General features: G+C 35.0%; 1 protein-coding gene across 1 annotated transcript in view; it reads left to right on the top strand.

Annotated features, from left to right (window-relative positions):
* The window catches only part of CPLANE1 (ciliogenesis and planar polarity effector complex subunit 1), a 132936-nt gene that overhangs the window by 5349 nt on the left and 102418 nt on the right, over positions 1–25169 (top strand). The window contains exons 3-16 of the mRNA XM_081301656.1: positions 1244–1376; positions 1487–1606; positions 2159–2391; positions 4390–4496; positions 6263–6419; positions 6949–7052; positions 8166–8348; positions 10417–10666; positions 10832–10984; positions 11134–11903; positions 12462–12670; positions 12868–12948; positions 16695–16859; positions 20565–20738. Of these exons, the coding sequence (XP_081157782.1) occupies positions 1244–1376; positions 1487–1606; positions 2159–2391; positions 4390–4496; positions 6263–6419; positions 6949–7052; positions 8166–8348; positions 10417–10666; positions 10832–10984; positions 11134–11903; positions 12462–12670; positions 12868–12948; positions 16695–16859; positions 20565–20738 (2839 nt within the window). The remainder of the gene's footprint in view (positions 1–1243; positions 1377–1486; positions 1607–2158; positions 2392–4389; positions 4497–6262; positions 6420–6948; positions 7053–8165; positions 8349–10416; positions 10667–10831; positions 10985–11133; positions 11904–12461; positions 12671–12867; positions 12949–16694; positions 16860–20564; positions 20739–25169) is intronic.

Below are 25169 nucleotides of genomic sequence, written 5' to 3'. Positions count from 1 at the left end.
TGTGATTTTCATGACTCTGGCTCATCAGAGCTAAAACAGAAGAGATGAGCCACATGTGTCAATAATCCAGGAACACCATTCATAAAATGTAACGTAGGTTCTTTACTTTAGGGAAAGTGGTGTGTGTGTGTATGTTTTGTATATAATAAATAGTGATTAATGAAATAAATAAAATGTCAGGTTTCCTGTGAGAAATTTTATCACTAATTATCAGGCATTTTCAATCTTTATGACACATCAGAATCATCTGGACAGGTTATTAAAACAGATTGTAGTGTACAACCAGAGATATGAAAAATTGTGCTCTATATGTGTAATGTGGATTGTAATGCATTCTGTTATCATATATCACAAATTAAAATTAAAAAAAAAAACACCACCAAGTTTCCAACTCTACATCTTTTGGAGGGTTGTGTAGTTTGCATTTCTGACAGATTCTCAGGAGCTGCTTGCTGCTGCTGTCTCACAAATGCCTTGAAAACTCCTGCTCCAGGATGTACAAAACCAAGGTTCATTCAAAACAGCCTACTTTTGCTGGGCATGGTGGTGCACACCTGTGATCCCAGTGACTTGGGAGACGGATGCAGGAGGATCACAAGTTCAAGACCAACTTCTGCAAGTTAACAAGACTCAGTGTCAAAAAATAAAAAGGTCTGGGGATGTAGCTCAATGGTAAAGTGTCCCTGGGATCAGTCTTCTGTATCAAAAAGTAAAATAAGTAAATAAATAAACAGCTCACTTATTCTAATCAATAGATGATCTGTGTCAAGGGTTTATGAATTTTTGAAGCCATATCCATGTTAATCTAGTAAATCATATAAAAACTTACCAATACTACTTTTAAAACTGATAAGAGATTAAGCAGTGGGAAACAGTTTTGGCTAGCAGAATTGGAAGATACTCCTATAATGTTAAATTTCAAAGAAATTTCAGTGTGGCTGTTAGGCCACCTTACTTATTTTTTATAGTGTTGGGGATGGAACCCAGGGCCTCATGCATGCTAGGGAAGAGCTCTACCACTAAGCCACACCCCCAGCCCATAAGAGTTTTAAAATGGAATAAAAAATCTTTAAATTACTATAGAATAGCAACCTTAGTGTTTATTTAATGATTTGTGATACAAACTACAATCTTTCCTAAGTGTTATTTTGTTTTCCCTTCTGGAATAATTTATTTAGACATTAGACAAGAAGTTGAATTAATTTTTGGAATCACCTAGTCCTTCACATGTTTTTTCTCTCAGGAAAATGAAGCTGTTTTTCTTTTGGATGGTAAATTCATAAATGAGATTAATTTGCTGTCAGGAAGAACAAAGAAGATTCCTAGTCTGCAGACTTTGTTGAAGAATGTTTTTGTCCTGACAACATCCAGTAATGGTTAAGTAGTACAGATATTTTTAAAAGGCTAGACTTACTGTGTTTTTTAAAAACTTAGAGCAATATTAAGAGAAACATTAGATTAAGAATTGCATTTCTTTTGGATGCAGATGCCTGGTTGGCTGGGGTACTCACCACTGGGGAGCTTTTCCTTTGGAACAAAGATCAAGATTGTTTGAAAACTCTACAAGTAACTGAAGAACCTAAGGAAATGATAAAAGCCTCTGTAGGTGGGGACTTTTTATTTGTTAAATTGGTTTAACTGGGAGAAATAAAAGGAAAAGAGGATGAAACATTTTTCTATTATTATTATTTTTTTTTAAAGAGAGAGTGAGAGAGGAGAGAGAGAGAGAGAGAGAGAGAGAGAGAGAGGAGAGAGAGAGAGAGAGAGAAAATTTTTAATATTTATTTTTTAGTTCTCGGCGGACACAACATCTTTGTTGGTATGTGGTGCTGAGGATCGAACCTGGGCCACACGCATGCCAGGCGAGCGCGCTACCGCTTGAGCCACATCCCCAGCCCACATTTTTCTATTATTTTGAAAATGTATCTCTGTGTGCACTTGCGCATATATATGTTTCTGTATATATGTTTTTAAATTTTTTGGTAGTGTTTTTCTGTGATACCTATGTTTATCTATGATACCTACTTAAAACTTGAAGAAAAGTCTGCATGCCTAACATTCTGCAATAAGTGGGTTCCTAATGCCATATAAGAAGTCTGGGAGAATTTAGACTTAGAGGTTTAATTGGGTGATTTGTTTTGTTTTATTTGTTAATTAGGAAGCTCTTCAAGACTACACTTGTATGTTTCTGGAAATGGAAAAAGAGTTCTGCTTATAGCACCTTCTGGATGTGTATTTCTTTGGGAATATTTGGAATTAAAGAATATTGTATCTTCAAAAAGCCTAGTATTGGTGGGTCAGTGGTCCCAGATCATACCTGAAGAAGCAGTTCTTTTGCCTTCCACTGATGATAAAGAAGCTGTAGTGAATGCTGTTTTTGTAGAAAATGAGGTAAAATCCAAAGCAGACGATGTGGCAGGAGTTGAGATCTCAGGCTCTAGGAACAGACCCTGTCTGAGAAGCTATTTAGTGGAGGGTGTGATGATATAGTTGTCCGTCTCTAATCAGTTATCATAGATGTTGTGAAATTATTGTATGGATAAGGTATACTTCTTGAATCACATTTAAACAAGTGTTTAGTAGAAATGAGAACTTTTCCCCCCTAATTTAAAATACAACTTGTTTTGTAATTTGTCAAGCCAGAATTGGTGGTATTAAATAAACCTTTTTTTTTTTAAACTTATTTATTGTTTAGTTTTTTTTTTCTGCGGAGACAACATCTTTGTTTGTATGTGGTGCTCAGGATCGAACCTGGGCCGCACGCATGCCAGGCGAGCGCGCTACCGCTTGAGCCACATCCCCAGCCCCATTAAATAAACCTTTTAATACTCAGGAAACAACAGATTTATTAACTAAAAATAAAACATTTAATATAGCTGTGTGGTACTCTGCATGTGTGGCTTAACATCTCATCTAAATTGCATTTTGAAGTTTTATTGCCACTGCTAACTGGGGTGATGCTGTAATATAAATAATTTAAAAGTAGTAAAAAAGGGAAAAATAGCTATTTAAGAATTGACTACTTATAGAACATGTATAAGACCCTGGGTTCAATCTCCAGCACTGCCCCCCCCCCAAAAAAAAGAAAAACTTTCGACTTATAGTCACAATAAATGGCAGTGTTTAATTTTTAAAAATTGGAAAAAAAATGATATATACTATTTGTGCATTTTATGGGGGTAAATTATGGTAATTTGATACATGTATATATTATGCAATAAATAAACTTAATAAGTATTTATGTGTTCAAAAATAAATATTTTTTGTTTTTTGGGGAGGGCTGGGAGTGTGGCTCAGTGACAGAGTGCTTACCCTGCACATGTGAGGCACTGGGTTTGATCCTCAGCACCATATAAAAATAAACAAACAAAATAAAGATATTGTGTCCATCTATAACTAAAAAATTAAATTAAAAGAAATTTTTAAAAATTTGTTGATGGACCTTTAGTTTATTTATGTATTTATATGCGAGGATAAGAATTGAACCCAGTGCCTCACATATACTAGGCAAGTGCTCTACCCCTGAGCTATAACAGACTGGCCCCAAAATAAATATTTTTTTATGTGTTTTGAAGTTTATCATAGGTTCTTTTAATCAGTAATTATCCTCATGTACTACAGAAAAACCAGAACTATTTCTTCTTCTCTAGAGTTTTTTGTTACCCCTTATTGAAGTTCTTGAGAAGATAAACTGCAACCTGAGGAGTAGAGCACATGCTTAGCATGTGTAAGACCCTGGATTCAGTCCCCAATGCCAAACCTCTCCTCCACCCCTAGTCCCCACCTGATTCCCGTTTGGGATCTGCCTCTGACTCCAAAAAGAAAAAAATTACTTAGTTTTTATTTATTTTTTATTTTTTTAAGATTTAAATTAATTTTTTTAAAGAGAGAGAGCGAGAGAGAGAGATAATTTTTAATATTTATTTTTTAGTTTTTGGCGGACATAACATCTTTGTTTGTATGTGGTGCTGAGGATTGAACCCGGGCCGCACACATGCCAGGCGAGCGCGCTACCGCTTGAGCCACATCCCCAGCCCTTAGTTTTTAATTTAATGTTAAGAATAAAAATATATTGCCAGGTGTGGTAGTACACACCTGTAATCCCAAGGACTTGGGAGGCTGAGGCAGGAGGATTATAAATTTAAGGCCAGCCTCAGTGACTAGTGAGGCTCAAAACAATTTAGCAAGATCCTGTCTCTCAATAAAACTAAAAAATGCTATGATGTACCTCAGTGATAAAGTGCCCCTGGGTTCAATCCCTGGTATAAAGAATATAACCAGGGTCCCAATAGTTTTCATTTGTTTATTTATGATGAGAAATATGTTTTTTTGTACCTTGATTTATTTTCATATTAATTTTATACTAAAATATATTAAATTTATCTACAGTTATTTGGTGACTGCTGCCTGTGTTCATTTACATTTTATTCTGGGGAATGCCTGAAGTTAACGTTTCTAGCAATTCGGTGGCATGAGAATGTATTTACCCCTTTAAGGTGAGGTAAATGTTTGCTTCTTTCTTATTTTCTGTTCCTTTTAAAATATCATTATCTTTTGGTTGTATGCAATTAAGATTTGTAAATGTTAGTGTGAATTTCAGTTTCTGAGGCTTCACAAATCCTTTTTCCCACCTTTCATTTCTAAATGTTTTAAAGTTTTTCTTATTTTTTGTTCTGTTTATCTTTTTGAAAGTGAGAACATGTAAAAGACAAGCCATGCTATGGTTTTCCTTGTCTTAAAGCTACAAGAACAACTACATTATGGAAAGTCACATATACTGTTGTGCATTTTAAATGCTCAAGTGCTTTTTTTTTGGGGGGGGGGGAACTAGGGGTTGAAGCCAGGTGTGCTTAATCATTGAACTACATCCCAGTCTTTTTTATTTTTTATTTTGAGATGGGGGCTCACTAAGTTGCTGAAACTGGCATTGAACTCATGATCTTCCTGCCTCATCCTCCAGAGCTACTAAGATTACAGTCATATGCCACCACACCTGGCTCAAGTGCTTTTTTTTTTTTTTTAAATATTTTTATTAGTTGTTTATGAAATTTTTAATTTTATTTATTTATTTGTATGTGGTGCTGTAATCGAACCCAGTGACTCACACATGTTAGGCAAACGCTCTACCATGGAGTCACAATCCCAGCCCCCATCAAGTGCTTTTTAATTAAAATAGTTTTATTCTAAAAAGTTCAATAAAATATAAAAATACATTAGAAGCTCATAAGGTCTAGGATTTAATAAAATGTTAAAAATTTTTATGCCAATAGTACTTTATTAAAATTTTATTAAGTTACTTTACATGAAATGAAAAACCTTTTTTTCAATCAATAATTTTTTTTAATAGCAAATGGGGGCATTTTTAAATTTTTATTTATTTTTTATATGATGCTGAGGATGGAACCCAGGGCCTCACATGTACGAGGCAAGCGCTCAGTCACTGAGTCACAATTCCAGCCCCAATCAATAAATCTTAAGTGTACAACAATATAGACTTTGACAAATATATACATCTATGTAATTATTACTCAGATGAAATGTAGAACATTAACAGTATCCAAAAAATTTCTTTTTTAACTTCTTTAATCCTTGTGAAAACGTTTGCTATGATGTAAAGATGTGATTATCTAAACATTTAATTGAAGTAGATGTATTTAGGATTGACTGTGAAACCTGGCTCTATTAACAAACTCTGATATTGAACATGTTTAATTGACTGATAGCTAATCTTTTGTGCCCTGGGTAAAATAACTTATCTTTCTCCTTCTCCTCTGCCCTCCTCTTTCGCCTTCCTCCTCCCTCTTCCCTCTTCCCTCCTCTTCCTTTTTCTATCCCTTTCTTCTCCATCTCTAAGAGGCCTAATTGTGCACTTTTAGGGATTTAAGTGGACTCTATACTTTTTTTTAATTCATAGTTGGACATAATACCTTTATTTTATTTATTTATTTTTATGTGGTGCTGCAGATCGAACCCAGCACCTCGCATGTGCTAGGCAAGTGCTCTACTGCTGAGCCACAACCCAACCCAACCCTATAATTTTTTGTAATGAACTATGTATATCAGTTTTACAGTTACTACACAAGTTGGGTATGTGGCACAAGTCTTTAGTCCAAGCTACTCGGGATTCTGGTTTAGGGGGATCTCTTGAACTTAGGGATTTAAGCCCATCTTGGGCAGTATAGTGAGAATCCGTCTCAAAAACAAACAACCCCTCGAAAGTGTTGCTATGCTTCCTATGTTCAAATATTTATTACTTTCTTAGGTCATTGCCCTACCATGTTCATTGGGCACAACAGGATTGTCTTCTGAGTAGTCTGATTCCCACATGTGAATCCATAAAGTCAAGAGGAGCACTAATTTCTGCATTTTCAAGAGATGGCCTAACCCTAGCAGTAACTCTTAATCAGACAGACCCAAAGGTCAGTAAATCTAATCTGTGTTGGAAGATACTCTATGAAAGAATTTACTCCAGCTTTGAGACTTATTTTCCTTCATGACAGTTTTTTTTCCTATTACTTAATGGTCTTTAAATTGGTGTTATCCCTCCCTCTGCTCCCCCAGAATTGAATACAGTGCCACACACGTGCTAAGGAAGCACACTTCCACTGAGTTATACCCTAAACTCAGTCCTAAATTGATGTTTTCTAATGCAGCTTGCCATGTGGATTGGTACGGTTATTTAAGTTAGCTGCCATAATTTTCAGAAGTTTTTCTTTAGAAGTGAAAAGAGGGTTAGGGAAAAGGAAGAAAGAAGAGTAGAACAGTAACTGTAATGTTCTTAAGGTGGAATAGAAAAGAGCAAGGAATTGTAGGGGGTCAGTACTGTCTTATCAATTGGAAAGACTTCCTAGATGGTTTATAATAATGACAGATCTTTGTCTCCAGAGTTGTAAATAATGATTACAGTAAAATAATAATAATGTTTTTGTGGTGTTGTTTTCCTTCTAGGCAACTCAGGTATTATTTATAAACACAGTGAATTTTGTTACTCTCTGTGGTAGCCTTAAAGGATGTAGTAATAAGAATCCTGTGGTTCCAGCTACACTTGTCAGGTACAGATTCTGATTATTTTTCTCAGTAGTACTTTCATTTTCTTTTCCAACAGCTTAAGAAGTTGAACACTAATAATTCCATAGGTATCATTTAGACAGGGGCTACAACTTCTTTAAGCATTTGTGCTTGATAAATTCTTAAAGTTGCTTTATATAAGGAAAGCCTTAATAATTTTTCAGAAGGATCTGGTGGGAGTAGGAGATTCATGAATGTATCTTTTCTCTTTCATTGTTTTCTATGTCGTCCTAGAAGGAATGGGATCATACATAGGTAGAGAAGTATTGGGTGTAATTGGAGGGGCTGCAATGAAGAAGCCTGGGCTGAGTAGATCATTATTCTCTGAGGCATGCTAACATATTTATTACCTCGTGAACGGTTGCATCCTGTGTTGCCGCAACATTGTTGGCTACTTTGGATGTCACATGAGCTACCAATAGGACATATGCAGGATTATAGAGTATGAAGATTTTCTCCTAGAGCTCCTGACTTTCTTTTCTTAACACTTTTCTGTGCTATTTCTGAATTTCTGGTCACCCTATCTTCCTTCTTCATTTTCTTTCCTTCTCCAACAGTTCCTTCCCAGAAGTATCACTAATCTCAGGTCAGTGGTCGGTTTGAGTTAGTTGTCCATCATTTTCATGAGGCAGAGCTGCTTTTTGTTCTTGTGAAACATTTACATTATCAGGTAGTTAAAAGAGTGGTGATGGTGACACCTTTGGGAGGAGACAGGTTCTGCTGTTGAGCACTCTAGCAAGCTGCAGGACAGGCACAGCTTTGAAATCTGTCCATAGATCTTGGTTGTAGACTCCATTAGAAAATTCATTCTAATTAAAATGTGACTAAACATCTCACTCCAGGGAGTATTTCCATTTTTAAATTGCTTATGAATCTTAATAAATTTCTAGTTAGGATAGTGTTGCAGTAGATGTCTATGAGCAAGCTCTTTTTTCTAGGAAGTAAAATTCATGAAGTAGCTGTGACAGTTGCTTTCTATCAATTTCTTAACCCTCGTGTTTTGAAATATCTCACTCCTATATGATACAGCCCATTATAAACTGTTGAATACATTGTAGAAAGTCCTATCTAAACATGATGTGCCATGCTCTTTCTAGGTCCTATTGGGTAGGTGATGTCAGCTGGACGCATGATAGTCTTTTCCTGGCTTGTGTGTTAAAACGTGGTTCCCTGCTGTTATTGACCTGCCAAGGTGAATTGCTAACATTAATTACATTTGGTTGCTCTATTGAATTTGGGCCAGCAGAATTTATTCCTCTTCATCCACTAATAACATATAGGTGAGACATTTGAGTTGTTTTATTTTCAGAAGTTTTTCTCTTTTGGTATTACTTTTACTGTGTATTTTCAAAAATAATTTCATCTTCAATTTGTCTTTTTCTTTCTTTGAGTTTGTCATCTCAATATCTGTTTCTTATTTATAGTTTTCTTCTATTTCTTTTTGTGGCTTAATCGTGGTGAAAATTTGACATTGTGACTATGTGACTAAGTTATTTAAATATGCAACAGCACTAAAAATCTGTTTTTTATATAAAAGATAATAAAAGTCTGATATGACTTTTATTGTTGTGAAAGAATAGCATATAGATAAGTTAATAACTCAAAATTAACTATACATGGATTGCACTTCTACCCAAAGGGTGGAAATTGTTGGTAATGGATAAAAGACTTAGAATTTAGCCATGTTTTAAAATTTTAATTGTGAAATGAGGTAGCAGTTTGGCTTTGGAGCCAGATAGATCAAGATTATGTTGGTTTTCTACTTCATTGTATTGTTCAGTTGTTCTTTAAATCTCATTTTTTTCCCCTTGTGAAATGAAGATGAGGAAGTGCAGTAAGATGATATAGTTACATAATTATAAATCACTAAGTGAGGTTCTCATTTAAAGTATATAGGTATTCATTATTTTGAAATTAGAAAAGTGTATAAAATGATACACTCCTATAATTCTATTCCTTGAGGAACAATTAACATTTTAGTATGTTGTCATCCAAATTTTAAAAAATATATATGTAGCATTTATAATAATAACAATGTTAATTTCTTTTTTAACACAAGATAAACTATATGATATATGCTCTTTACTACTTTGCTGTTTGATAGCATCTCTTACATATTTTTCCATTTTAGATATTATTTCTAATGGTTCTGTAGATTTCTGTGGTGTGTGCATACTACAGTTAACTAGTATCCTATTGTTGGCCATTTGGCTAATAAAAAAGCTGGTTAAGAAATCTGATGAATTTTCTAACAAGACAAAAAGTACCATAAATTTATCTCCATATATATATATATATATATATATATATATATATATATATATGGAGAGAGAGAGAGAGAGAGAGTGTGTGTGTGTGTGTGTGTGTGTGTGTGTTGTAGATGGACACAATACCTTTATTTGTTTATTTTTTAATTTTTTTAATATTTATTTTTCAGTTTTTGGTAGACACAACATTTTATTTTATTTTTATGTTCTTATCAGTTTATTTGTTTATTTTTATGTGGTGCCAGGGATCAAACTCAGTGCCTCACACATGCTGGGCAAGCGCTCTACTACTGAGCCACAACTCCGGCCCACTTCCTTTATAAAGTCTCAAACTTAATAAGCAATGATATTAAATAATTAGAACCAGGAATACCATTAAATCAATATATATGTATATTTAAGTGGAAATTCACTCAAATTTTTTTTTTTTAAAGATAGAGTGAGAGAGGAGAGAGAGAGAGAGAGAGAGAGAATTTTTTTTAATATTTATTTTTTAGTTATCAGCGGACACACAACATCTTTGTTTGTATGTGGTGCTGAGGATCGAACCCGGGCCGCACGCATGCCAGGTGAACGCGCTACCGCTTGAGCCACATCCCCAGCCCCTAAAAATTCACTCAAATTTAAAGATGATAAAATTTTACTCATCATTATCCTTTCTAAACATTCATCTGAGTTTCTTTTTCTTACCCCTCTTTAATAACAAGTATACTAAGAACTGTTAATTATATCCCTAAAAATATATTTAAATATATTATAAAAGAATGTTAACTATTTAACTTTCTTTAGTAATAAAAATAAACTACCTTCATTCTTTTCTGAAATAAATTGTATTTTGTTAAAAACAAAACAGTAAATGGCACAATTCCAGGGGAAAAATTAAAAACTTTTAATAGTGTTTAATCACTATGTTATATTTTCTTCACAGATATGTATACATTTAATATTTTAATGTATTTTTCATCTACTTGCTTTCTTATCATTATGTAATTTTTGTTATTTTGCTTTTTCTTTGGAATAATATAGTTGTTTTAAAAGATCTTCTCTTACTGATTCTTGAATTCTAATGTTTGTTTGCTAGACCACAGCACTTTACATTTCAAGATTCAAATAATTCTGTAGATTCATCAGCTTCTGATAGTGACCCTATGAGACAGAGGTTTTCTATAAAAGCACACTCACGGTTACCCTACTTCATTATTTCTGATGGATACATGATCACAACTCTTCGATTTCTTGATAACCTGTCTCCTTCAGTGCTCATGAGATCACTTCTACTTGATTCAACTCAGAGGCTTGAGAAAACATACCAAAGTGTGATGTTGTCTAAGGTATAGTGCTTTTTGGTATCATTGGTAATGTTGCATTCTTTTTGAAGTCGAAACTATACTAACAGTAATGTTCTTTATGTACAGTCAACCAGAGAATTTTTAATTGCTTATAATAGAATAAATATAAATTTTGTTCTTGGAAATCTTTTCTCTTTTCATCTATAGCCAAAAGGCAAAGGACTGAACTTGCAATCACTGGATTCCCTAAAGTCTAGCCTGTTAAAACAGCAAGGAAATGAAAGTTCAGCTGATTCTACTGTCCCCAAGTTTTTGCAAACAGAAGAAACAATAAAGTTAAATGAAAAAGCAGATTTTCAGGTACTTTGAACAATTACATCCTGACCATATTCCAGGAAACACATTTTGTTTTTCACTTGTTACAGGGAAGAGAAATTTGAGAATATCACAGTGATTCTACTTATGAAGATTTAAATGGTATTAAGTGTAATCTTTTCTTTTATGTTTAGGACTTTGAAGCAGAAGAAACTAATGAAGGCAAATACTTTCCAAACACCTTATTTCCTTTTTGGAGCCAAAAAAGTGATCCTCTGTTTATCAGTGCCAAGGAGGGAAGATTGGAATTCGCATCTATGTTTGATACAATACATGCAAAGGATGATATTAAGGAGACAGACAAAACCATTACAGAACTGCATTCTATTCAGAAAAATCTTCTTGCAGCATGGACTGTAGGAATTTCAAAAAATGTGATAGAAAAAAGTTTAATGTTAGATTATACAGTAGTTTGTATCACCCATTTTTTCTACATTCTTCAGTTTGTAAAGTGTCCTTTCCCAAAACTTAGTATTTTTTTAAGCAAGATCCCAAAACATAATTCATGGGTACTTTGTATCTTCCAGCTTTTTCATCAGTGTTTATCCACCCAGTATTGGGATATGAGATATAGGCAAGACGTGAGACATTTGATAAAACTGACTTCAAATACTATAAAGCTTTTGCTGACTCAGCAACAAAAGGGTCACTTACTCTCAGAGAAACTTTTTGCCTGCTTTTATTTACTCAGAATGGTAGCTGACAATTTAAATGGCATATATCAGCTTCAACCTGAAGTTATTTCAGCATCAGCTGATGGAAGTAGAACAACAGATCAAGACTCATTGGTGGTATCTATTTTTCAAATGTTTCAAGACAGTAGTTCTCAGGAAAACTGGTCTTGGAAGTCATCTTTCAAGATGCATCCTCAAGTAACAAATCTTGTTCAACAACCGAGTCACAGGTATAATTATCTACTTTATTATTAAAATACCATTAGATTTTCCAAACTGTAAAATTTATTATTTTAAAGTATACTGCTCAGTGGTTTTTCATATAAGATTGTGAAACTATTAGTACTAATTCCAAAATATTTTTAGGGCTTAGGATATAGCTCAGTTGGTAGAGTGCTTGCCTCACATGCACAAGGCCCTGGGTTCAATCCCAGCACCACACACACACATATTATGTACATAAAAACATCTTGTTATACCTGATAAATATATATAATTTTATTTGCCTATCAAAAAATATTTTAGGATTTATGCCAAATGTCATATAGCACACTCCTTTTTTTTTTTTTGACTTAGTTAAGTACTATTAAAAAAGTGACCAAAGACACGTAAAACTTTGTTAATATTTTTTTCATATGTATTACGCATTTTTAATCATAATGTATTTAAGTCAGATCAATATATGTTATTATAGCAGTGAAGAATACAGGTAGAAAAATAAGATGAGGAAGCTAAACTCATTACTAGTTTGAAACTTTGTTTTGATGATTACCTAATTTTATGTGCAGATTGATTGCTCTCTGGAGAATATTGTACAAAAAAACTTTATGGTATCAAGCACAGTTAAGTCGAAGAATTCCTGAAGGTGACAGACAGTTAATTGAAAATATAGCAAATGAAGCATCTACTGTCAAATCCTTGTTATGTCATATACAGGCTAATTTACAGACTGCTGGAGATCACTTGAACCAGGCCTTAGAACTTACATCAATCCATGGTCAGTGTCTTTTAAAGAATATCTAGCTCTGTAAATGAGTGAAATAATTAACTGGGCTTTGGTTTTTTAATTGGCTGCAATTTATTTGTTGTTCAAAATATTTTCTGGCTGAGATGTATTTATTGAATTTTTGAACCATAAATTTTTATAAATTAATGTAATTAACTATGACTAATTATTGGTTAAAAACTTCTTAGGTGAAGAATGTTTTCTGTTAGGATCATATGAAAAGTCTATTCAACTGTGGAAGAAAGCTCTAGAAGAAACCCAAGAGACAGGTAGGGGGGTATTAAAAAATGATACATGCCATAATATTGGTGAGAATATGTATTAATTTGCTGCAGAGCTCTGAAATAATTCCAGCATTCAAAGTGCTCACAGTATCCTAATGCCCAGGTAGAACATCTGTTTTGTCAACTTGACTATCAGAAATACTTATTTAAAATTATTTTTAGTCTTGAAATTTGTGCCACTAGGAATCTTTTCAGTGACCTCTGGGAAGTCTCTTGTCCTGTTTTTGGTTGTTGCTAGAGCTGAAACCTGTGGTTGATTGTTAATGGAGACCAATGAGATTTAGATCCTGAATAAAATAATGTTTATTTTTTGTTGTTGTGTAGAGGTACTACACATATCCAAATGGGAAACTGTAGACCAAATATTTTACCACTTTCTTGGAGAAACCTGGAACTGAGCCTCCTTGTCCTTAACTGATATAAGAATGTCCTGTTGGTTAAATATATTGTTGGGTTAAATATGATTTACATGGAGTTTTTGATAAACATATAGCAACTCTAGAAACTGGTAACATCTTTTATGATATAGGGCTCAGAGTGTGGCTAAGATAACAGAAGTTCTCAGCTGGTAAGCCTGGAACTAGCCCTGATTGCAACTAGTACATGGTCAGATTGGGCCGATTATTACCTTTTTTGCGGGGGAATTGGGGATTGAACCCTGGGCACTTAACCATTGAGCCACACCCCCTGCCATTATTATTATTATTTTTTGAAACAGGATCTTATTAAGTTGCTTAGGACCTTGCTAAATTGCTTAGGTTGGCCATGAACTTGCACTCCTCCTGCCTCAGCTTCCCCCAGTCACTGGGATTATAGGTGTATACCACCAATACTAGCTGGGCCAATTATTACATTTATTTTCTGGCTCTTGTGGCTTTGTATGCCTCATTTATTCATCCATCACTTAATTAGTATGTATTTGTGCCTGCTGTCTGCCTAGTACTATACAAGGGACTAGGGATAACTGAAATAAAAAACAAATTTGCCCTCAAATTGCCCACATTTAACTTGTCTCTTTATGTTGTGTGGTAGGTCCCGGGAGCACAGAAGACCATTTCACACCATCTGGGTTTGGGGCACAAACAGTCTGGAGAAAAACTGGGGGGATTGATATTTAAAATTGAATATAAATTGGCCAGTTAAGGCAGTGGAGATGGTTTACCAACAGAGGAAATAGCAGTCTAAAAAAAAAAAAAAAAAGACCTTAGGAACCAAGACAGTTTGACAAACCACAAGTAGTTTAGTAGGACTAGATTATATGACACATAGGTGATGTTGGTGATAAGACAGTGAGAGGTAGATGGAGAACTGATGGTGGAGAAAGGTCTTTCATGGAGTCGGAATGGTTAAGACTTTTTTTTTTTTTGTAGGAAAGGGACCTGTTCAAATGAATGGATAAGTTCTACTATAACAAGATTTTTCAACTTTACAATGACCTTAAAGTAATATACCTTCAGTAGAAACCTTACTTCAGATTTTGCATTTTGGTATTTTCTGGGCTGGCAGTACATGGTATATAAGATACACTCTTCCTTATGCTGGGCAGTGGCAGTGAGTCACAGCTCCCAGTCAGCTATGTGATCACAGGGGTAAACAACTGATGCTCTGTGGTGCACTGTGTTGCTAAGCTGTGATGTTCCATGGGTTGGATGTATAAGCGCATTTATTTATTTATTTATTTATTTATTTATTTGTGGTACTCAGGGTTGAACCCAGGGCCTTATGCATGCTGGATAAATGCCCTACCACTGAGCCACACCAACCCTTGTAAGTGCATTTTTGACTCAGAATATTTCTGAGGATGGTTTTATGGGAAGTTACATGTGGGCAATTTGAGGGAAAATTTGAGGGCAAATCATGATGTGACCTTATGGTAAATCAAAGGATATGTGTATAAGCCATTTAGAAAAGCCACTTTGATAGCTTGTGAAGGGTCAGTTGTAGGACTGTGATGTAACATTGTAGGTTTTACCTAGAAGCAGGGAAATTAGTGAGATGAACCAAAACAATGTCAAAGGTAATGAAATGGAAGTCACAGTTGACAAATATTTAATAAGTTTGATCAGCTGGACTTGTGATTCAGTACATTTGAAAAAATTTCATGTAGTTCTCAGACTTAGGAATTATCCAGTTGAATGAAGGAGGGTAGAATTCAGAGAGATGGGCAGTTCTGGATGAAAAAAAGTTTTCATTATGAGTTTTTTTGTTTTATTTTTTATTTGTTTTAATTAGTTGTACATGACAGTACAATGACCTTGACATATCATACATTATGAGTTCTATTGTGAATATTTTATTTATAACTTTTAACCACTAGGAATGGCTACTAGTAATATAGAAAGTGGCAGAGGCTTCATAAGAAAATTCTTTTTCTTTTCTTTTTTTTTTTTTTTTTTGAAATAGTTTCATTATGTTAGCCTTGAACTTCCAGGCTCAGGTGATACTTCTGCCTCAGTCTCCTCAGTAATTGGGACTAAAGTGGGTGTCACTATGAAAGTAAGCCAGAATTTGGCAGATGGTGCTAATTTGCTGTTCCCAGGGTATTATTAAGAACCCAGGCTCGCTGGGCTCTATGGCATACATCTGTAATTCAGCAGCTCAGGAGGCTGAGGCAGAAGGATCACAAGTTCAAAAAAAGCCTCAGCAACTTAGCGAGACCCTGTCTCTAAATAAAATATAAAAAAGGGTTGGGGATATGGCTCAGTGGTTAAGTACCCCAGGTTCAATCTTTGGTAATCTGGGGTACTTTTGGGCATTTTGGCACACACCTGTAATCCAGGTTGAGGCAGGAGGATCACAAGTTTGAGGCTAGCCTCAGCAATTTAGCAAGGCCCTAATCAACTTAGTGAGACCCTATCTCAAAAATAAAAAATAAAAAGGCCTAGGGATGTAACTCAGTGGTAAAGCACCACTGGGTCTAATTCCCAGTAACCCTTCCTCCCCATAACAAACAAACAAAAAAATAACCCAGACTCCTTTGGTATTTCTGTTCTGTTATCCTTGGTGCATTATTTCCAATTTTAAGACCATTACATGGAATAAATGGCTGTTGGAGTTCTAGCCATCTTCTAGGTTATTCTTATTGTTTCTTCTCCTTTACAAAGTCTCTTTGACTATCTCTTGGATATATGAATGGCTCTTTGGGGGTATTGTGACATGTTTCCTTCTATTCCATACTCTGGGTACCTGATATAGAAGTCATTTGTGGGCCTGAGTTCTGAGATGATGAGAATTTGCATCTCTCTTTGGAAAAAATCTTAGTCATTCTAGGGCTTAATGAAAGAAAGTAAAACTGAAAAAAGACGAAGTATTGCTTACCTGTTATTAAAAAAATCTTTTATTAAAGTTTAAAACTGAAGTATTGATGTATGAAACTGAAAAGTTATTTTTCTGAAACTATGCACACGTGTTATCCCAGCTAACTCTGAGGTAGGAGTTATCACAAATTTGAAGCCAGCCTCAGCAATTTAGCAATGCCCTGTTTCAAAAAATAAAAAGGACAGGAATTGTAGCTCAGTGGTAGAGCTCCCCTGGATTCAATCCCCAGTACCAACAAACCAACAAACAACAAAACCCAGAAAGACCAAAAACCAGATACTGAAGGTATATACATTACAAGTGCAGCTTGATGAATTTTTACAAGTTGTATCCTTCTGTTTGCCTAGCACTAGACAAAGAGCATTCTCTTGTTAATTTGCTTTTAAGGTAAGCTTAATTCTTTCCTGTTTCAGGAGGAAGAAGGACCTGTTTTTTTCAGATACGCTATTATCTCTCTCTATTATACTGCTACCTTTATAGCTATAATTTAAATGATGCTCAAGGATTATGTGATCAGCTAGTAAGAGAAATACTGAGATGGTCCCAACTACCTGTTAAAGAAAATGAAGATTGTTCAGGTATGCTTTTAAAAACTCAATATATTTAATCTTGTTAATTCATATTTAAGGGATTCTATAAGACATTGCTTATACATAAATGTCAGCTCTCCTGCCTCAACATTGAATAAGTTATGTTACATTTTGGACTGTCAGTTTCTCAGTAACAAGGATCATACTGAGTTTTTTGTTTTGTTCATTTTTAATTGTAAGATCCCCACATTATAGCAATAATTGCCTGCTGAACTGATATAAATATTCTCTCATACCCCATTTATTAGATACAATATCAGGTATCCAGTATTTTTCCTTAATATGTTTATATTTTCTTTAAATGTTGCTGAAAGTGGTTTAGAACGTCATGTAATCACTTTCTGAGGCATTCTGAGTATTCTTTAATTTGTGTAAGAGACTGTAGAGTATCTGGATTGTGTGTTTTCAAAGCCATATATTTAAATTAAACAGAAAGCAGAGGGGAAAATATATATGAATGAATACTTAATATATTTATAATGATTAAAGGGTAATCAGCTGTTAGCTATATACCACACACACATGAATGTGCCTGAAAGGCCCAAAGTAGCAGAACTTTCTAAATAGATCAGGTCTTTCTAAGTAGAGTTCATATTATTTTTAATATGGAAACCTTATGTTTTTATGTATATACTTACTATTATTGTTATTATTATTTGCAGTGCTGTAGATCATACATATGACCTTACACATGATAGGCAAGTGCTCCATTATTGAACTATACTAACAGCCCCATATCTTTTTAAATTTTAGTGTTTAGGGTTGGGGTTGTGGCTCAATGGTAGAGTGCTCATCTAGCATGTGTGAGGTCCTGGGTTTGATCCTCAGCACCACATAAAGATAAATAAATAAAGGTATTATGTGCATCTATAACTAAAAAATATTTTAAAAAATTTGTATTTATTATGACATTCATTTTAGACAATTTTGAAAATATGAAAAAAAATATAAAGAAAATTACAGTGTATTACCTTTTAGTTTAGGGCCTTTCAGTGTGTGTGTGTGTGTGTGTGTGTGTGTGTGTGTATTTTCCCATTATTGTACATTTTAAGCTTTTGCCACACATTTACTGTTTTAAAGAATGCTTTAGTGTACGTAAATCTTTGTGAACACCATAATTTCTTTAGGAATCGGGTAGTCACAATTGAAGATTTTCTGTTTCTGTTGTCAAGTTGCCTTCTAGAAAGGTTGACTGGCTGTGTATGAATGAGACTTTTGTGTATGATTTTTTTTTTTCTGGTATTGGGAATAGAACCCAGTAGTACTTTATCTCTGAGGTACATCTCCAGCCATTTTTAATTATTTTTTAATGGATATTTTATTTTATTTATTTATATGTGGTGCTGAGGATCTAACCCAGGCCTCACACATGCCAGGCAAGTGCTCTACCACTGAGCCAAAACTCCAGCCCCCCCTTTTTAATTTTTTTTTTAAAATTCTGATACAGGGTCTCACAGAGTTGCTTAGGGCCTCACTAAGTTGCTGAGGCTGACCTTTAACTTGTGATCCTCCTTCCTCTCTTTTTTTTAAAATATTTTTTTTAGTTGTAGATGTACACACAATATCTTTGTTTATTTATTTGTCTTTTATGTGGTGCTGAGGTTGGAACCCAGAGCCTCACATGTTCGAGGCAAGCACTCTACCACTGAGCTACAGCCCCAGCCCCTCCTTCCTCATCCTTTGAGTTGCTGGGATTATAGGCATGCACCATTGCACCCAGCTTTTTAAATGATTGGATGATCTTCATTTTCTTCATCAGTTGTCTTTACATGATTTAGCTTCAGTAGTTCATTTGTTTTATTATTATTATTATTTTGTTTGGTACCTGGGATTAAACTCAGGACATTCAACCACTGAGCCACATTCCCAGCCTTTTTTTTGTATTTTACTGAGTTGCTTAGTGCATCGCCATTGCTGATGCTGGCTTTCAATTTACGATCCTCCTGTCTCAGCCTCCTGAGCCGCTGGGATTACAGGTGTGCACCATCCGGCCCAGCTGTTTCATTTTTTAATGATGCTTCTTTAAAATATAGTAAGCAGGGCTGGGGTTGTGGTTCAGTGGTAGAGTGCTCACCTAGCATGTGTGAGGCCCTGGGTTCGATCCTCAGCACCACATAAAAATAAATAAGTAAAATAAAGGTATTGTGTCCAACTACAACTAAAAAATAAATTAAAAAATTAAAAAAACAAATAAAATAAAATATAGTAAGCATATACTTACTGGGTTGGGGGTCCTTACGACTGCTCCCAGATTTGATGATTCATTGGAGGACTCACAGCACTTAGTAGACAGTCATGCTCATAGCTATGATTTATACAGTGAAAGGATTCAGAGCCAAATCAGAAGGGGAAATGACACCTAGAGTGAGACCTGGAGAAAACCTGACATTTGCTTCCAAGATTCCTTCAGGTGGAGTGACACAAGATGTGTCTGATTCCCTCAGTGAGAAGTGTGACAACACATGTGAGATGTTATCTATAAGGGCTCATTAGAGATTCTGCTCAGGGTTTCAACAAGGGCTGGTCACATAGCTCCTGTCTTATATGGCACACACCAGTATTCAATACTCTCAGAGGGAAAACAGGTGTTCAGCAAAACCACATTGTTTTTACAGTGTATGCCCAGTGAGCTACTCTTAGCATACTGAAAATCCTTCCAAAATCTAAGCTTCCAGGTGCCACCCAAGGGTGTTTCAGGCTGTGAGGCCTGTTACATTAACTCTTTTTCACACCTGCCTTATTAAATCATTGTGTATTATTTAATTTCTATTGCCTAAGGCTGCCATTATTAACATAATTCTGCTAGATTCAGAATTACCTTTTCTCTCTCTCTTTTTTTTTTCTCTTTTGGTGCCAGGTATTGAAACTCCCTGTGCTTGGGGCTGGGGATGTGGCTCAAGCGGTAGCACGCTCGCCTGGCATGCGTGCGGCCCGGGTTCGATCCTCAGCACCACATACCAACAAAGATGTTGTGTCCGCCGAGAACTAAAAAATAAATATTAAAAATTCTCTCTCTCTCTCTCTCTCTCCTCTCTCACTCTCTCTTAAAAAAAAAAAAAAAAAGAAACTCCCTGTGCTTTATCGAGTATGTATTGTACCACTAAGTTACCTCCAACTAGGCTCCAGAAATTTGATGTAACTGCCCTCTATCACCACCATCTCCCTTCCATTCTTTTTCCTTTACATTCTTTTTGCTACAAAAAGAATCTTATCCTAGTAAGCCTTTATACTTGTATATAGGCATTATGTATGACTAATGGGAGTGTATCTCCCAGACCCAATGTTATAGAAAAAAAGCAGTGAGCCCCTAATTTGATGCTTTTTAATCTTCATAGCGAACTCTACTCATGTCATTAAAAAACAAAAACCAAACAAACAAAAGACACAAAAGGAAAGAGAGGAAAAAGGGAAAGTAAATAATGAGGTGCTAAATTTACAAGTCCATCTAAGCTAGATTATTTTATAGAAATTTCTCCATTTTAAAAATAAAGTGATGAAAGTTGTGTATAGTTTGTAAGTATATTTGCTTATCATCATGAATAATTATTTTCTTATTCAAAAGTGCGGACACCTATTATAATTTACCTTGTATAGGCCATGGGTGCTCATTTCAGAAAAATTTTAATTATACTTTTTTTTCTTTTAAAATGAACTTAAATATTACTACTTTTTGGCATTTTCTGTATTCCTTAGACCCGAACCAGTCTGGCTGTGAGTCTGTGGTGTCTGGACGTGTCTATCCTGAGGCTGCACTGAGAGTCATCCAGGCCATGGCTCGGTTCATGGCTGCCTACTTCACCAATCAGCTGCTTTGTATTTTTCCTCCTCACAGTGTGAATGTTCTTCCTCCACTTCATATTAAAACAGGTACTATGGTAAAATGTAATTTTCTCACTTTTCATTTTACATATAATTCTTAAACTACATTACACAAAGATAAATAAATAGTTAAATAAAATAAATAAATAAATAGATAAATAAAGTCATTATTTTATGGAAATGGCACTATTCTAGCATAGCACCTGGCACATAGGAGGTGCCCAAGTACTACCTGTGAATAAATTATACTTGAGAAAAGTAATTGCTTGGTTTTATTTTTAATGAATATGTACTGTTTTTCACAAAATTTGGGCATTTGTTTCTACTTGTAATGTGAAAGAGCTGCTATCTTTATGTGAAAATGTGGAAATTTAACAAATTTTGCATCTACTAATTTAGAATTTAATTTTATTTGGACTGTTTACTTTTCTCTATTATTTTATATTCATGTATTGATTGATCAATTGCAGTACTAGGGGTGAACCCAGGGTTGCTCTGATACTGAGCTATACCCCCAGCTTTTTAAAATTTTTTATTTTGAGACAAGGTCTCACTAAGTTGCCATGCTGGCCTTGAACTTGTGATCTTCCTGCCTCAGCCTCCCAAATAGCTGGGATTACAAGTGTGCACTCACAACACCCAGCTAAAAATTTTATTTTATTTTTTAAAATTTGTATTATTAACTGGGTATGATGGTGCATGCCTATAATCCCAGTAACTCAGGAGGCTGAGGCAGGAGGATCAAATGTTTAAGGCCAGCCTGAGCAACTTAATGAGACCCTGTCTCAAAAAAATAAAAAGGACTGGGATGTACTTTAATGGTAAATCACCCATGGGTTCAATTCCCAGTATTAAAAGTAGGGGGTGGGGTTGCTTTATTACTTATTTATTTAGTGCTGGGAATTGAGCCCAGGGCCTCAAACATGTTAGTCAAGTGCTTGAGCACTACATCCCCTTCCCAACTTTTGTCTATTTAGTTATTTCATTAATAGGGTCTAAATGAACCTAATCCTCTGCTAGATAACTGCCCTGCCCTCTTGGAGATAAATATATAAATGAACTTCTATGACATTCATTCATTATACTGATTTTAAAAAGTTTATTTTTAAATAATACTATAATTGATCGATATCATAATTTTATACATTTATGGGTTACAGTGTTATATTTTCATATATGTGTATGTATAATTATGTTAAGCTGAGTTAACATCCCTCAACTCATCTGTCATTGGTGAAACATTTGATATTTATTCTCTTAGTTATTTTGAAATATAAATGCATTGTTATTGATGGTACTCATCTTGCTGTGTAATCCATCTCAAAACCTATTTTTACTTATCTGAAACTTTGCACCCATTGATCAGTAATTCTTCATTCCTTCCCCCATCACCACCTTCAACCCCTGGTGACCATAATTTTCTCTACTTCTGTGTATTCAGCTTTATTAAATTCCTCATATAAGTGAGATAGTGTAGTATTTGTCTACTAAGTTTTTTATTTTAAATATTTTGTTTTAGTTGTAGTTGGACATAGTACCTTTATTTTATTTTTATGTGGTGCTCAGGATTCAACCTAGTGCCCCGCACTTGCTAGGCAAGTGTTCTACCACTGAGCAACAACCTCAGCTCCTGTGTACTAAGTTTTAAGTGCTGACTGTATCAGGTAGTTGACTGGGAGTTTCAAGTACAGTCATGTCGTGTAAGGTTGGGGATGCATTCTCAGAAATGCATTGTTGGATGGTTTCAACAAGTGACTACCATAAAGTATCTGCACAAACTAGGATGACTTGGACTTCACTAGGTCATGTAATAACCTTATGGGACCATCATACATGTGGCCTATCATTGACCAAATGTCATTATGCAGTTCCTGACAGTATGTTAGCTTGTACTACATGAAATTGATAAATGAAAACATTTGTATAATTTTTTTTTAAATAAAACAGATTTGTTCTAACAGCTGTGAACAAAACAGATATTATAACCTGTTCTCTTATGGAATTTACATACAATAGTTTGAGACAAAATATTAAATAAATGAACATCAAATAAGACTTATCAAATATTGACTATTGTTTTGGAGAGAATTAGAATAGAATAATGCACTGTGACTATTTCAGATTGGGAAGTTAGGGGCTGTGGTAGAGCACATGATTTAACATGCAAGAGGCCCTTCAATCCCCAGAGTAAAAAAAAAAAAAACCCAAATTGTATTCAGACTGGATTTTTTTTTAATATTTATTTTTTAGTTGTAGTTGGACACAATACCTTTATTTTATTTATTTATTTTTATGTGGTGCTGAGGATTGAACCCAGGGTCTCATTTGTGAGGTGAGCACTCTGCCGCTGAGCCACAACCCCAGCCCCCAGACTGGAAATTTAGGGAGGATCTCTCCAAGTAGGTGAAATTAAAACTGAATTCTTTTTTTTTGAATATTTTTTTAGTTGTCAATAGACCTTTGTGTTATTATTTATTTATATGTGGTGCTGAGAATCAAGCCCAGTACCCCACACATGCTAGGCAAGCATTCTACCACTGAGCACAACCCCAACCCAGAGCTGAATTCTTAGTAACTAGAAAGTGCCAACCTTGGACACCTGAGGTCTGAGTGTTCCAGTCTGAGCTTGTGTAAAAGCCCTGAGGCAAGAATAGCTGGATGTGTTTGAGACATTGAGACTGATGTGGCTGTAGACTAAAAGCTGAGGTAGAAAGTGACAGGAGATGTAGTCAGAAAAGGGTTCGGATGGTATGGCAAGGAATCTGAATTTTAAGTTATATTGGGCTTGAAACAGGAGATGACATGAGTGGAAAAGTATGTGTAAGACACACATGGTACTAGGTAGAGTGTAATTAGAAGTTTAATGCAATATAGAACTAGTAGCTAATCACCAAACCATGGATTTTGGACCCTATATTTAGACTCTGATCTGTGATTGTTTTGGGATGTGGACGGGAATGGAGGACCATCCTCACCCAGCTGGACTTCTTCTACTGCAATGTGCTAGTGCCACCTGGGGTTCTATGGGAAGTTCTGGGTCCCTGGGAAATGACGTGTGTGAGATAGGATCAATAAGGAAATTTTCCAGTGGTTCCTTTCTAGTAGACTCCTACTTCCCTGAGAAAGAAGAGAAGTAGCCCTCACTTGATATGGCTTCTTTTACGGGGCTGGTAGGAGCAGAGATGGGGGACACACTCCTGTGTCACAATCCTGTCCTTTGACCATATCTTCTTGGTTAGACCTCCAGTGCCTGCTCCTGACTACAGCCTGCACTTCTTTTTTTCTCTGACCTTTATGCCTCCCTCCAAGACACCCAGATTATAGAATTTATTTCCTCAAATGCTTGACATTTGTTATTATTTTAGTGGTTTTATATTCTTTTTTGTCATAACTTAGGAATATATCACTTTATTGTATTCTCTGCTTTTGATAGTAATGTTTGTGACAATTTATGTCCTTAATCCATATTATTTTACTAACAAAGGTAGTATTCCAAGTGGTTTTCAGAAAAACCTAAAAGAATAAAAGATAAAATCCTGGTCTTGAGAAACTCTCTCAATTGCTTATCTTTCTTGTATAAATCTGTAAGATTTTTGCTGTTTGCTTATGGTTCTCATCTTTACGGATTGCTTGATATAACTAAGTAAGACTGGTCTTTATCCCAGTTTAGGAAAAAAAGGTGATAGAATCATTGAACTGTTTCCAGATACATTCATAAACACTCATAAAAGCACAGAGACACACCTTTGTATTCCCCACATAAATGTCTTCCTGGTAAGAAGTGAGAATGGAAGAAGAAGGTTTTTGCAGTCTCTTTCCATGCTTGAGATTATGATTATTGAAAATTTAAATACCTGAAATTTTGTACCTATGCTTTAGTTCCTTTAGTTTCCCAATATATTGGAAAATGGTAAAGTAAGCAATCTTAGCATCTGTTTAATGTTACTTTTTCTAGTCAGAGCTAATGACAAAATGTACTGGGGACTTCAGTAGCTTATTTTATGTAATACTGTAAAAAGTGGCAAACTTTTTTTAATATATGAAAGTAGTGTAATTTTCAGAATATTAAATAATTCAAATTATTTTAATGGCATACTGCCTTGCTTACAGTGAATAAAAAATAAAAAAATTTGCCTCGACTCTTTTGTGTACACAGAATCAGATACCCTAGAGATTGAATATTTTTTTTTAATCCATATGTTTTTCAAAGAGCCTAATGTTAGGGCCTAATGTAGGGTTGGCCAATATAGTCCACATAAGAAACTATTCACTTCATTTTTCATTTCAGGGGTCAGAAACCCATGTATGCCATTGACCAATTTTATTTTGAGTGAAGGAGTGAAAATTTTTTCAACATAGTTTTTTTTTTTTTTCCTTCTTTTCAGCACTGGGAATTGAATACAGGGCCTTGTGTGTGCTAGGCAAGTGTCGTATCTTTGATCTAGATCCTCAGTCCCTCTTATTTTATTTTGAGATAGG

Source organism: Spermophilus citellus (genome assembly GCF_964194105.1).
Source record: "Spermophilus citellus genome assembly, chromosome: 1".
Lineage (NCBI taxonomy): Eukaryota > Metazoa > Chordata > Mammalia > Rodentia > Sciuridae > Spermophilus > Spermophilus citellus.
Note: the sequence above shows the minus strand (reverse complement) of the source record. Positions and strands in the feature narration are given on the sequence as shown.